Genomic DNA, 12,887 nt, shown 5'->3' with positions numbered 1-12,887 from the left:
TGATTGATTTTGTGCGTTTTCGAGTTTTTATCACGTTAATGTTAAAACTTTGATGGTTCTTGTGCGATTGAACGTGATATCTTTGAGTTTTCAAGAGAAAGATGGGTTTCATTTAGGGCCTTCATGGTTTCTAAATTTTTTTTGGTATTCTTGCTTTTCTTTTGTTTGCTTTGGGCGTGTATTGAATCTTGTAACTTGTTTCTTTCTCAAGAATACCTAAAAAAACTACAGTGACCAAGAAACCTAGGCCGCCTTCGTCACCATCTTCGGCTTCAAAGTTTTCTACATCAACGGCTGCAAGCCGATACAAACATAATTTTGGCACTCGACCTGTTATCTGTGAACGACCCGTGGTTATTTCTGATTTTTCTGAATTGGGGATCGAACAGATCTTTACTGAGCGAGGATGGTTATCCGTGTGTCGGATGAGCGGGATTGCATATGTGGAAGTAGTTAGGGAATTTTTCAGTAATGCCACGGTTTTATATCGATGTATACGTTCTACTATTCGTGGGGTGTCGATATACTTGGACTCCGATGTTATTCGCGTTGAACTTCGTCTTCCTGATGGTGAGTTCCAGTATCCATCATCTGCTCCACTTCCTGATGTCAATGAATATGCTGGCACTATGCTGATAAAAGGGGAACGTTGGAAGGAAAACATGATGCCACATGCGAAGCTGACATTAGTGGCTCACATGCTACACCTTTTTTGTCTGTACAACGTCACCCTCAAGACTCGACATTCCAGTATTAGTCTGGATCGTGCCTTCCTTCTTCATGCAGTGTTGTCGGGAGTTTCTGTTGATTTGGCTGCGGTGATCTATGATTTCATTCTCACAGCTGCTCAGAAAGAAGCACCTCGTGAGGGGTTACCGTTTGGCATATTTATTACAAATTTGTGCACTCAAAGTGGGGTGCGTGTGGATGCCTCGGAACCTTCACTTACTTCACAAAAACCGTTGGATCGAATAACTCTTAAGCGAAGTCAAGCTCACGATCAGTCGTCTTTTCTCAAGCCGTCCTCTTCCGCCGCTGGTCGTTCATCGCACCTCGATAGTTTTGACAATGACATATCTCATACTGAGGGGGAGTTACTACAATACTCTGACCATTTCGATCAGCTTAGCACTCAAGTGCAGGATCTCCATTCGGTCGTGAATGATTTACGAGCTGAGCAAGCTCGTCAGGGGACCGTACTTGACTCTGTGTTGACGATTCTTCATCGTCAGTTCCCTCCGAGTTCCTAGTCTTTGGCATTTGTGTTAAAAGGGGGGAGAGTGTCTAGTGTGTAGGGGGAGTATTGGCATAGGGGGAGTTTATTAGAGTCTTTATATCTTTGTTTATAACTTTGCTTGAAATAACTATGAACTTTGTCTACTTAAGTATTTTTGAACTTATGCTCCCTTGATAACTTTGTTTGGATTGTTATTCATTTCAAGTTTCATTTCAAGTTATTTTCACTTGATCTTGGTTTGGTATATTTTTATTTGCAAGAATTGATGTGCTAAGAGTACTAGACTTGTTGAATGCTCATTTTGAATTCTTTGTAATATCTTATAAACTAGATGTTTCGTCACAAATTGCCAAAGGGGGAGACTGTTAGGTTTTTTAATTGTTGGCAATTGTGTACAAAATATTCTAAGTGTATTTTTATATGTATATGAGCTTTATACAAGTCTAGAATATCTCTGGTTTGAAGAATTGCAAGATTATTGGAGAAAAGCTGTTGAGTTCACACTACGTTCACAAACGCATTCGAACGCAGGTACTGCGTTCACACAGACCGAGAGCAGCGTTCACAAACGTGTTCGAACGCGGGTACTCCGTTCACACAGACCGAGAGCAGCGTTCACAAACGCGTTCGAACGCAACCTGAAGAATTCAAGCTGTCGTGTTCGAACGCACTTGGGCCCGTTCAAACGCACCTGAGATTAAGTCAGGCCGTTCGAACGCACCCGGGCCGCGTCCGAACGCACCTATGAAGTTTGCATTTTATTGGACTTTTGTGAGTACGAATAAGACTTGAATTTGGCTCTATCTTGAAGATCATATATAAGGATTGTGAAACCCTAACTAAAGGGGGTTGAAGAAGATTATTGAAGGAGACTTTTTGAGGCTACATCGGTTCTTCAACTAACAAGGTCCTCTCATCTACAAATCTTAATCTTTCGTCTTAAGGGCTATCTAGACGAAAGATCAATCTCGAGGGCTACTGAGGTTGGACTTCAATCACGAGAAGTAGTGAATCGTGGGTTCTAGTGAGCAAGACTGAGAGGAACAAAGTCGTTTGGATCGACGGGTTATTTTGTGAGTTAGTCTTGTAACTGCTAATATTCTCGTGATTGGTTTTGATTTGAGTTTGGATCCGTAGTTTTTTCCTGTTTGGGTTTTCCATGTTAAAATCTTGGTGTTCATCTCTACTTTCGTTTTTAATATTTCTTCCGACTTTTACTTAAGCGAACGAGCGATATCATTGCCTAGAGGTTAGATACATACGTGTGTCTAGGGGTTTTTTCACACTATTATTTCCATCAGCACCACAATCATTGTTGAGGAAATTTATCATAAAAATTTAGACTAATTTGATAATAAAGTAAGAGATTAGTCAGAGATAGTTATGAGATAATTATGATTAATTAAATAACTAAAAGTATGACTCTATATAATTATTATTTATTTCTATGTAAATTATAATGGTGAAGTATATAAATTTTATAATGTATAGAAAAAACAACGAAAGTTATTATTATATTTACAAAAGTTGTTAATATATCTTTTTTCTACTACTACTTTTCTACTATTATTGCTTCTTCGTGTTCTTTTACTTCTTCTTTTACTTCTTCGTTTACTTCTTATTTTTCTTCTTCTTTTACTTCTTTTTCTTCTTCTTTTTCTTCTAAGCCTTAATTATTCTTTATTTTCTATAAAAATCTCTCTAATCACTTTTAAATTAATAAAGTAAGAGATTAATTATATATAATGGTGAGAATTTACGTTTCTTTGTTTTTTAACTTTTATTTTTTTTCTATACACATTTTATTATCTTTTAACAACTTCAGTAGTGAAGTAAATTAAGCAGAAAAATCAATAATAGAAAATAAGAAGAAGAAAAATATATTAACAACTTCTATAAATATAATAATAATTTTTGCAAATATAATAACTTTTATTGTTTTTTCTATACACTTTCTATATAAGTCTCTAGTAATTATTCCCTTTTTTCTCAATACAAGTCTTTATAATCACTTTTTAATTAATAAAGTAAGAGATTATTTTGAGATAATGGTAAAATAATTAGGATTAGTTAAATAACAAAAAGCATGACTCTACATAATTATTATTTATTTTTATATAAATTGTAACATAGGATTTCATACTTAAACTAAGAATTATTTATTTTTACACACATAAAGTCATAATCTTAAAAAACTTTGATGTAAAAGTTGTAGATCATGATGTTACCGATTTTATCCAATTAGCTTTATAATTTTTGAATATCAGATAATTATCGTTTGAATATTTTTCCGAAACCATATAGAATTGAAATTCTGTGTAAAAGTATGAAATTCTAATTCTAAAGATTCATAATTTCATATTTAAACTAAGAATTATTCATTTCTTTATAAATAGATTTATAATATGAAGAAACTCTGAACACAAAAGTTGTAGTTATGATGTCACTATTTTATCCAATTAGCTTCATAATGTTTAGACATTAGATAATCATCTTCTGAATATTTTTTCGAAACAATATAGAATTGAAATTCCGTGTTTAAAACAAAATTCTGATTGTAATTCAATATTTCATATGTAAACTAGGAATTATTCGTTTCGCCATAGATGAATTCACAATCTGAAGAAACTTTGAAATACAAAAGTTCTAGATTATGATGTTACGGATTTTATTCAATTGATTTTATAATTTTTGGATATGAGATAATTATCTTTTGAATATTTTTTTGAAATTGTACATAACTGAAATTTTATAACTTAAGTACGAAATTTATACTTAAACTATGAATTTCATACTTAAACTACGAAATTCTAATTTTACGTAGTTTTGAAAAAATAATATCTTATATATTTAACTACCGAAATTAATATAGAAATAAATAATAATCATGCGGACTTATGTTTTCAGTTATTTAACTAATTATAATTACATCACAATTATCTCCTATTAATATTTTATTTTTTTAATTTAATAGCGATTATATACTTGTATATAGAAAAATAAAGGATTAAGAGATAAGAAAAAAAGAGCAATAGAAGAAGAATTAATAACAACATATAAAATAGAAGATGAAGATGAAGATGAAGATGAAGAAGAAGATGAAGATGAAGATGAAGATGAAGAAGATGAAGAAGATGAAGAAGATGGAGAAAATAAGTACGAGTCATTTCTCTCTCTTATAGTGTTTTGTCAATATTTAATGAGGCACTAGATGACAAAAATGACAAAGTTGAAAGAAAATAAGAAAGAAGCCTCAAGTGCAAAAAAACCGAAAAATGACCTTGCCTCACCAAATCAAAAACTAAGTGGATTTTCAGTATAAATAACCCAATTAACAATGAGTCAGACTAAAAAAAAGAACGGATTTTTTTATTAAGGCAAATGATTCAATAAGAACTATTAATTTCTCTCTCCTAATCGAATAGTTGAGATTAAATAATACTAAATAAAATTAATTAGAAGTATCGATCATATGAACCACTATCACTTTTCTAAATTATAAAGGTAAGTTAGTCATATTTTATTTCTCTCTCTTCTCTTAGCTATCTATTTTTTTATAAAAGATAAAAGTAATAATAAATTAGTTAAGAAAATAGGTATAAGAATAAGCAATAAGAAAAATACTTAAATTCTAATTTTTTTATCAGTTAATCTAGTGTTATATGTAAAATGTCTTAGATACCTTTTAATTTATAGACAGATAGGAAATTATTTCTCTCTTGTTAAACGGGTCTGACTCAAAAAACCGGAAAACAAATGATATTTTAGTTTGAAAAACCCTATCAACATTTCCGCGATAACACTCCAAAATCCAAGTAACGCTGCAACTGTCCCTCGCTTCATTTCTGCCATGGCGGAAGCCTTCTTCTTCCCTTCTCTAACGCGACCTACTTATCATGTCTTCAAGAATGGAACTAAAACTCCACGAGCGCTTCTCCTTCTCTCCTCCTCCTGGATCCCGCCCTCCTCCTCATCCTCCTCCTCCTCTTTTCTTCCCCTATCCACTCGGAAATCCTCTCTCTCTTGTTCCTTCTCCCGTTCTACTTCAACGTCCAAGAAGCCTTCGACTCCAAAAGCGCCTCTTTATAGCGAGGGAAGGGACGAAGATGAGACCCGCCTCGTCTGCCCCGGCTGCGGTATCTTCATGCAAGACTCCGATCCCAATCTCCCAGGCTACTACAAGAAACCCCTAGCTCGGGAGGTAGATAGGTATGATTCCGACGGTCTTCCCTTGTCTGAATCCAATGAGATTCTTGATGAGGACGAGGAGGGAGCTAGTTGGTCGTCGTCAAAATCCGATATTGATGCGGAAATTGAGGGGTTCTCTGATGAAGCTTTCATGGAAGAGGAAGGAGAGGAAGGGGGAATTGGGTGGGATTCGGACTGGGAGGTGGAGGAAGAGGAAGAAGAGGAGAACTTGAAGAAGGAATTGGACGGATTTACCCCTGCAGGAGTTGGCTATGGTAATGTCACCGAGGAGACGTTGACGAAGATGAAGAAGGAGAAGGTCTCGAAATCTGAGAAGAAGAAGAAGATGAGAGATGCAAAGAGGAATGAAGCAGAGGACTCGGCAACTGTCTGTGCTCGGTGCCACTCTTTGAGGAATTATGGGCAGGTGAAGAATCAGAAGGCGGAGAATTTGATTCCCGATTTTGATTTCGATCGACTCATTTCCACCCGGCTGATGAAGCCAGCGACTAGTGCTCCAGTTATAGTCATGGTTGTCGATTGTGTGGACTTCGACGGTTCTTTCCCAAAGCGGGCAGCGAAGTCTTTGTTTAAAGCCTTAGAAGGAAGGAAGAAGGATTTAAATGTCACCAAGTTGCCAAAACTTGTCCTCGTCGCAACGAAGGTTGATTTGCTTCCCACACAGATTTCTCCAACGAGGTTGGACCGTTGGGTGCGTAATCGAGCTAAGGCAGCCGGAGCACCTAAGCTCAGTGCCGTTTATTTGGTGAGCGCACGGAAGGATGTAGGTGTTAGGAATTTGATTTCCTACATCAAGGAATTGGCAGGACCTCGTGGGAATGTGTGGGTGATCGGTGCACAGAATGCTGGGAAGTCGACTTTAATCAATGCATTTGCTAAGCGCGAAGGTGTGAAGATCACAAGACTAACAGAGGCAGCGGTGCCAGGAACTACATTAGGAATATTGAGAATAACAGGCATTTTGCCCGCAAAAGCAAAGATGTATGATACTCCAGGTCTTCTGCATCCATATCTGATGTCAATGAGACTAAACAGGGAAGAACAAAAGATGGTGGAAATCCGGAAGGAGCTACAACCACGAACCTTTAGGATGAAGGCAAGTTGCTGCCTAATTATTTTCCTTGTTTAGTTATGCAATTTTATAGCAAATTCTTAACCTAGTTTATGAATTTTTATAGTGTCTTCGTCCTTTGTGATTTTAGCTGAATGCTACTGATTCATCCATTAAATGACAGGGACTCATACCAATTCCATTTGATGAGTCCAAAGGTTTTAGAATTTAGCTAGTGTTTTGAGTAGTCCATACTGAAAGGAACATGCTATAGGAGTAAACAAATTAAAATTAATTGTTGGATGGAATCTGTGAGATGGTTGCAACTGTTCCAGTCTAAAAGAACACTAGGAAATGATTGAGCATAGTTTTGTCATATAGAAATATCCTTCTTTATATCTTTTCTATGATAGAGTATGATATTCTACAAGTAGTGAAATGCTCTATATAAATGCCAGTCTATTCATTATGACCTAATTTAATGATTTCCTGAAGATTAAGTTGTTAATGCTTGACAACCTGAACTTTCCACCTAAAAGAAGATAATAAGTCTTTAACAAACTCTCGGCCTTCCTGCTTTCCATGTGTCTTGCTTCTGTATCTCTTCCAATAATATATATAACTTATCAATGTAATTTATGAAAAATCATACAACTCCATATCAATATAACTTATCATAGATGTATCCCTTTGGGTGGTGTTTTTTGTGTGCTACCATGACATCTTGTGTTTTATGGTAAACCTTTCTTCTGTTGACAAGAAAGGGAAATATTCTGAAACTTTTATGGTTATACCATCGTCCATAAAGTCGACCTATTATAGATCGAATCAGGCTGATAGATAGGACTAGAGGAATTTCTTGTCCTTTGAAGTTGGTCACTACTATCACCTCTATTATCAGTAAACATTTTTTATTTTTTAGTAGATAATAGGTCATAACTACGTGGATCTTTGCTCCGGTACCATAATGATTACATCTTGTCTAATTATCTAAGATTGCTATTCGACTCCTTATTCGACAGTTGCTATTATGGACTACCTCATTTGTTCCTGAAGTTTTTCCTAATTCTTTAATTTGGATTTCTGCTCCTTTATGGCTTCATTGTTAATCAAACCATTTCTCTGTATTGAAGCCTACTTGGATTCTGCTGTGCTTGCTCTTACCTTCTTGATTTAGTCTCTGATCACTTAAAAAGCTGTACTAGTTCTGTCTCTGGTGGTTAAAAATCCCCATCATGTAATAGTTAATATTTTCCTATTGGCAACTGCTTTAAGGAAGCTTATGTAGATAACACATATTTGATTTGCATTACTGAGGCATGATATCACCAAACATAGCTGTTGTCTCCTACATGTGGAGAACAACCATTACAATGCTCAAATTCTTGAAAATGAAGATTGCCTATCGCTCATATTCTTGATGCGAGATATCAATTATCCTCCATCTACTCTTATTTAAGTTTAATCACTATCATCCAATCATAAAATTACTAGAGTTCATATTAATGGTAAATCTCTTGAGATGTTCATCCTACTGCCATGCGATTACCTAATGGAGAAATGAGTTTGATGCAAAGTTGCAAACATTAATGTGGTATTTCCATTTATAAGACCAACTCAAGAAGTAATTTGTGATTGTTGCAGGTTGGGCAGACAATCCATGTTGGGGGCTTGATGAGGCTTGACCTGACGCAAGCTTCTGTACAAACTATTTATGTAACTATTTGTTCATCTCCTAATGTTTCTCTTCATATGGGAAAGACAGAAACCGCTGATGAGATAAACAAGAATCATTTTGGCATCAGGCTGCAGGTGGGATTTCCTTCTTATCTTTTCCCTCAAATTATTCGTTATTGCTATTTAAATTTCAATGGGAAGATAATGCCTCTTACTTTTTATATCTATCGTATTGATATATGTGTCGTGTGTATTAGCCACCCATTGGGCAAGATCGCGTGACCGAACTAGGCGACTGGAAGCAGAAAGAGATCAAGGTATCTGGGATCAGCTGGGATGTTAACAGTGTAGACATTGCAGTTTCTGGGCTTGGGTGGTTCTCTTTTGGGTTGAAAGGTGAAGCCACTGTGGCACTATGGACCTTTGATGGTGTTGAAGTGACACAGAGAGAGCCATTGGTCCTTGATAGAGCCCCTTTCCTAGAAAGACCTGGGTTTTTGTTACCCAAGGCCATATCTGATGCCATTGGTAACAAGAGTAGGATGGAGGCACAAAAGAGGCGGTTGGAACAAAATAGAGAAGATTTCCTTTTGGAAGCAAGCACATGAAACTAGATGTGAGTTCAAAGCTAATCACCATGTCTTCATATAGTTTGTGATTCTCAGCAGCTATTGGTTTGGCTGTGTCGAAGTTAGTACTATTGATGAATGTTGTTGCATTCGAGTTCTTTACACACGTTGAAGTATTAGGAGTATAATACTTTACATATAGACTATCAACTCAATGCAGTTAGAAGCATAAGAGATTTTGTAGGTGTAGCTCTAGTTTTCTAGAAGTTCTAGTTTATATTTAGAAGAAAGAAATGCATGCATGTCCATGGCAGTATGGCACAAATATGTTAGCATTGAGATATTTGTTTTGGGAAAACAAAAAAATTTCAACCAGGGACTTGCACCATTAACCATTTAATACGATTTCCCATTTTGCACTCCTATCTATTTGATTTATCTTTGCAATTTTACTCAAAAAATTTAGAATTTTAAAATTGGCCTTGCACCACTTTTAAGGATATCTTCCTGCATGGAGAAAACCACTCATTTTCTTCTTCATAGGGAGATCTTATTAAATTTTTTTTGGCTCACGAGTTAGAGATTTTCTTTCTTGGTGCCATGGTAGGGAATATTAAAGGATTTTAAAAGAACAACATTCTTTCTCAGCACATCTTGTCCCTTTCGCCTAAAATGCAGCCTCTTCCTTTTTTGCCTAGATTATCTTTTCCTCCTGTTGTTAAGCCCTATGCTAGAAAATCATCTTCTCCTCTTTCCTCTATTTCGGGTAGAATCTTAAGTCAAATTCTCAACCACTACCATCTTCTTCATTGTTGGCCAAATCTTTCAACCCTAGTAGAGCAACAATGTAATTTATATAATCTTACTATTTAATTTTTGTTGGTCTATATATCTATTTGTTAGTTTATTTGTATAAATGGATATATAGTCTCCTATAGGGTTTTATCAGTTTATATATGTATTCTATTTAAAGTTATCCATGTAATTGTGATCTATACTTCTATAGGTTCAGTTTATATATGGATTTTGTTGGTATTTTATGTAATTGTAATTTATAGAATTACGTAGGTTTTGATCAGTCTATATATTGAATCTTGTATTTATACTTTTTGGACTCTCGTGTTAGTATATATGGATTCCAGTGTTGGTATTTATGGAAACAGTTGTCAGTATGTCTTAAGTCTTGCATTAGTATTATAGTTGCATATAATTGGGTCTTGTCACACGATTATCCAGTTAAGTTCAGAATTGTTGACTTCTTAATGGATGACCAATTCTGGTAGATCCTAAGTACTAGGATGATTTTATGTTTTGGTGTTATAGCTGTGCAGTTGTTTTCTTTCAGATTGTATGCGAGATCATTAATATCAGACCAAGATAATAGTAAACTTTTGGTGTTGTAATTTGATACTTTATAATGTTTGTTTAAAATATAAAGTGATCAAATCATGGAGGAAGTAGTAATCTGGATTTTAATTTGGCAATAAGCTATTGATAACATTGAGAGAATAGTGAATTGCTCAGATGAAGAGGACTAGTGAGATTGCTTTGTTGCTCAAATAGTTTTGGAGCTGTAAATATATTGTTATGTCATGATAATATATCTTGAATTATTGATCTTGAACTTTTTGAGATATAGGTTATTAGTTTTAAATTTTTTTTTGGCAAAAAGTCTGTTGACATATTCATTGCAATAGAGCGATTACATTTTGATAGTCATAATCGGTTCATTCCTTACAACATTTGTTCTATGGCTCGACAGAGGCAGCTAAGCTTGATTGATAGAGGGACACATGTTTTGTGACTTCTGATCAAATTGTGAGTAGTTTTACCTCCTAAAGAGCTTGATTGATGGAAGGACCAGCAGTGGGAACATACCGAACTAATGCCCTACAGATTCAGATACGACATGTAAATGTCAATGATCTTCTTTTATCTATTCCTACATATCATCCCTACCTCCGATACACAACCCAAGATCGGTGGTGGTGGAACCCGAGAGGCGTGTGACATTGGTGCGCTTCGTCAATAAAGAGGATTGGCACTTAGAGGATGAAGTTGATTCCATCGGAGATGGTGATGAGCATGCTCAAAGATTTAGAGAAGGAGATCGACAAGCACAAAGGTTCAAACATGAACGAATGATCTTTCACGAATCTGACAATGTTATCCGAGAGAGAACCGCATGCTTGGACTTCCCAAAATTTCAAGGTGGTGATCTGACAGAATGGGTGTTTTAAGTGGAGCAATACTTTGATTGTCAAGGGACAGCGAAGGACACAAAGGTACAGATGGTAAGCTTTCACCTCCAAGGAACGACATTACATTGGTATCGATCAACTATTTGTGGTGGAGGACTCACCAGTTGGGCAGACTTTTGTAAGAGGATTACACAGATTTGGGACAACGGCGTATGAAGATTTTGCTGCCACATGAAGATTTTGAAAAAGTTAGTAGTCGTTGCGAGTCACCTTGGCCCGAACCGACATTGATGAGCACATTCATTTCAGGGTTGCGAGAAGAGATCCATATGGATGCTCGTGCTCTTTGTCCTACCACTCTTGAGGAGGCCTTTGAGAAGGCTGTGAGAATGGAGCAAAAACACAAGGCTCTCAAGATATCAGCGAAAGCAAATTGGGACAACCGAGATGGGTGATTTGCGCCTAGAACGCTGGCTGAAAATTCTGCGAGTTCAAAGCAGCGGCTGCTAGTATTAGAGCACGACCACCCTTGAGACCCTCTTTCGATATTAGAGGAGGCACAAGACCCCCTATTCGAACTCTCATACCAGCCCAGGTGGAGGAGCGAAGAGCTAAGAGCCTTTGCTTTCGATGCATTGAATGTTTCACCTCGGTCATCGGTGTTCTAAACTGATTGGGAGTGTGATGTTCATCGACGATCTCGGGGGAGGGGGGGGGGGGGGGGGGGATGATGAGGTTGTTGGTGATGGTGAGTATTCAGAGGAGGTCCATGAGGAGGCCATGGAGGAGGGCGCGGAGGAAGATATCCAATCGAAAATATTGATGCATGCATATTCAGGTACTTTGGTGCCAAGGACATTGCGGTTAGACGGACTCGTTAAAAAGCATTGTGTGCACATCCTCATCGATTCCGGGAGTACATAACTTTCTAGATGAGAAATTAGTGGGTATGTTGGGCTTGGACGCTGAACCGATTGCGGGGTTTGAGGTTGCTATTGGTGACGGCATGAAGCTTTAGGCAGAGAGCTTGTGTCGTCGAGTTGGTATACGGGTTCAAGGACACGATATCATTGTGGACTTATATCCGTTGGCACTGAAAGGAACGGATATTGTGCTAGGCACTCAGTGATTACAGAGCTTGGGACCCGTCACATTTGATTTCCGGAGATGTGGATGAAATTTAAGCAAGAAAACAAAGAGGTGCGGTTTGATAGCATTTGGCTCCGCTAATTCTAGCGATGCAACCGATGGTGGGGCTGCCTTGTGCGAGTGATTTGGTGTAATAACCCAAATAAAAAAAAAATAAATAAATAAAATAATAATATTAATATTAATAACAATAATAATAATAATATATAAATTAAATTTTAAAAAAAAGAGACAAAAAGAAAAAAAAAATTAGTGTTGCATGGCATGAGCTCGCACCATGCAAGTTGTGGGCGCATGCTGAGGGCGCCACGTGCGCCCATAATCGCCAGCCCAGCCAACTAGGTCGTCGTAGCTACCGCCTACAAGAGGCTATCTTATAGCTGTACCTGGGTTAGAATGAAGAAGGATGTCAAAGCACACGCGAGGGCATGCGAGACGTGTCAAAGAGCAAAGATAAAGACCTTGAAGCCCGCTGGACTTCTACAAGCCTTGCCGGTACCGAATCGTGTTTGGGAGGATATCTCTATGGATTTCATAGAGGGGTTACCATTAGTACATGGGTATTCGGTTATCATTGTGGTGGTGGACAGGTTGAGTAAATATGCCCATTTTTTAGCCTTGGCGCATTCTTTTTTCGCCAAATCGGTAGTCGAATGTTTCATCCACAATATCGCCAAACTTCATGAGATGCCTAAAATAGTGAAGGATATTCCATTAATAATGCCAAAAGGGGTGGTGGGGATATGTGTTTGTTGTTCAGGTCGATTAGGAGGTGCAGAAATAGTTAGAACTGA

General features: G+C 37.0%; 1 protein-coding gene across 2 annotated transcripts; it reads left to right on the top strand.

Moving 5' to 3' along the window:
• Positions 1 to 5,036: 5,036 nt before the first annotated feature.
• On the top strand, positions 5,037 to 11,633 carry LOC140771092 (GTP-binding protein BRASSINAZOLE INSENSITIVE PALE GREEN 2, chloroplastic). 2 transcript variants are annotated; one of them, XM_073112498.1, is made up of 4 exons: positions 5,037 to 6,542; positions 8,142 to 8,309; positions 8,432 to 8,790; positions 10,506 to 11,633. In XM_073112498.1, the coding sequence occupies exons 1-3, from the start codon at positions 5,088 to 5,090 to the stop codon at positions 8,780 to 8,782; spliced, it is 1,974 nt and encodes a 657-aa protein (XP_072968599.1). In that variant the 5' UTR covers positions 5,037 to 5,087; the 3' UTR covers positions 8,783 to 8,790; positions 10,506 to 11,633. The 2 variants fall into 2 exon arrangements, with proteins under 2 accessions (XP_072968599.1, XP_072968590.1); XM_073112489.1 differs by lacking the exon at positions 10,506 to 11,633 and having other exon boundaries at positions 8,432 to 8,892.
• The last annotated feature ends 1,254 nt before the right edge of the window (positions 11,634 to 12,887 follow it).

The sequence above is a fragment of the Typha angustifolia genome, chromosome 2 (assembly GCF_048772165.1).
Source record: "Typha angustifolia cultivar Huaian chromosome 2, ASM4877216v1, whole genome shotgun sequence".
In the NCBI taxonomy this organism is placed as follows: Eukaryota; Viridiplantae; Streptophyta; class Magnoliopsida; order Poales; family Typhaceae; genus Typha; species Typha angustifolia.
The sequence above is the reverse complement of the archived record's forward strand: the minus strand, read 5'-3'. Positions and strand labels throughout refer to the sequence as shown.

What these genes read in the sequence shown, in the direction of transcription:
- LOC140771092 (XM_073112498.1), top strand. Translation starts at nt 5,088, where the DNA reads ATGGCGGAAGCCTTCTTCTTCCCTTCTCTAACGCGACCTACTTATCAT. An exon ending in CACGAACCTTTAGGATGAAG is followed by an intron (nt 6,543 to 8,141) that starts GCAAGTTGCTGC and finishes TGATTGTTGCAG; the next exon opens with GTTGGGCAGACAATCCATGT. An exon ending in ATTTTGGCATCAGGCTGCAG is followed by an intron (nt 8,310 to 8,431) that starts GTGGGATTTCCT and finishes CGTGTGTATTAG; the next exon opens with CCACCCATTGGGCAAGATCG.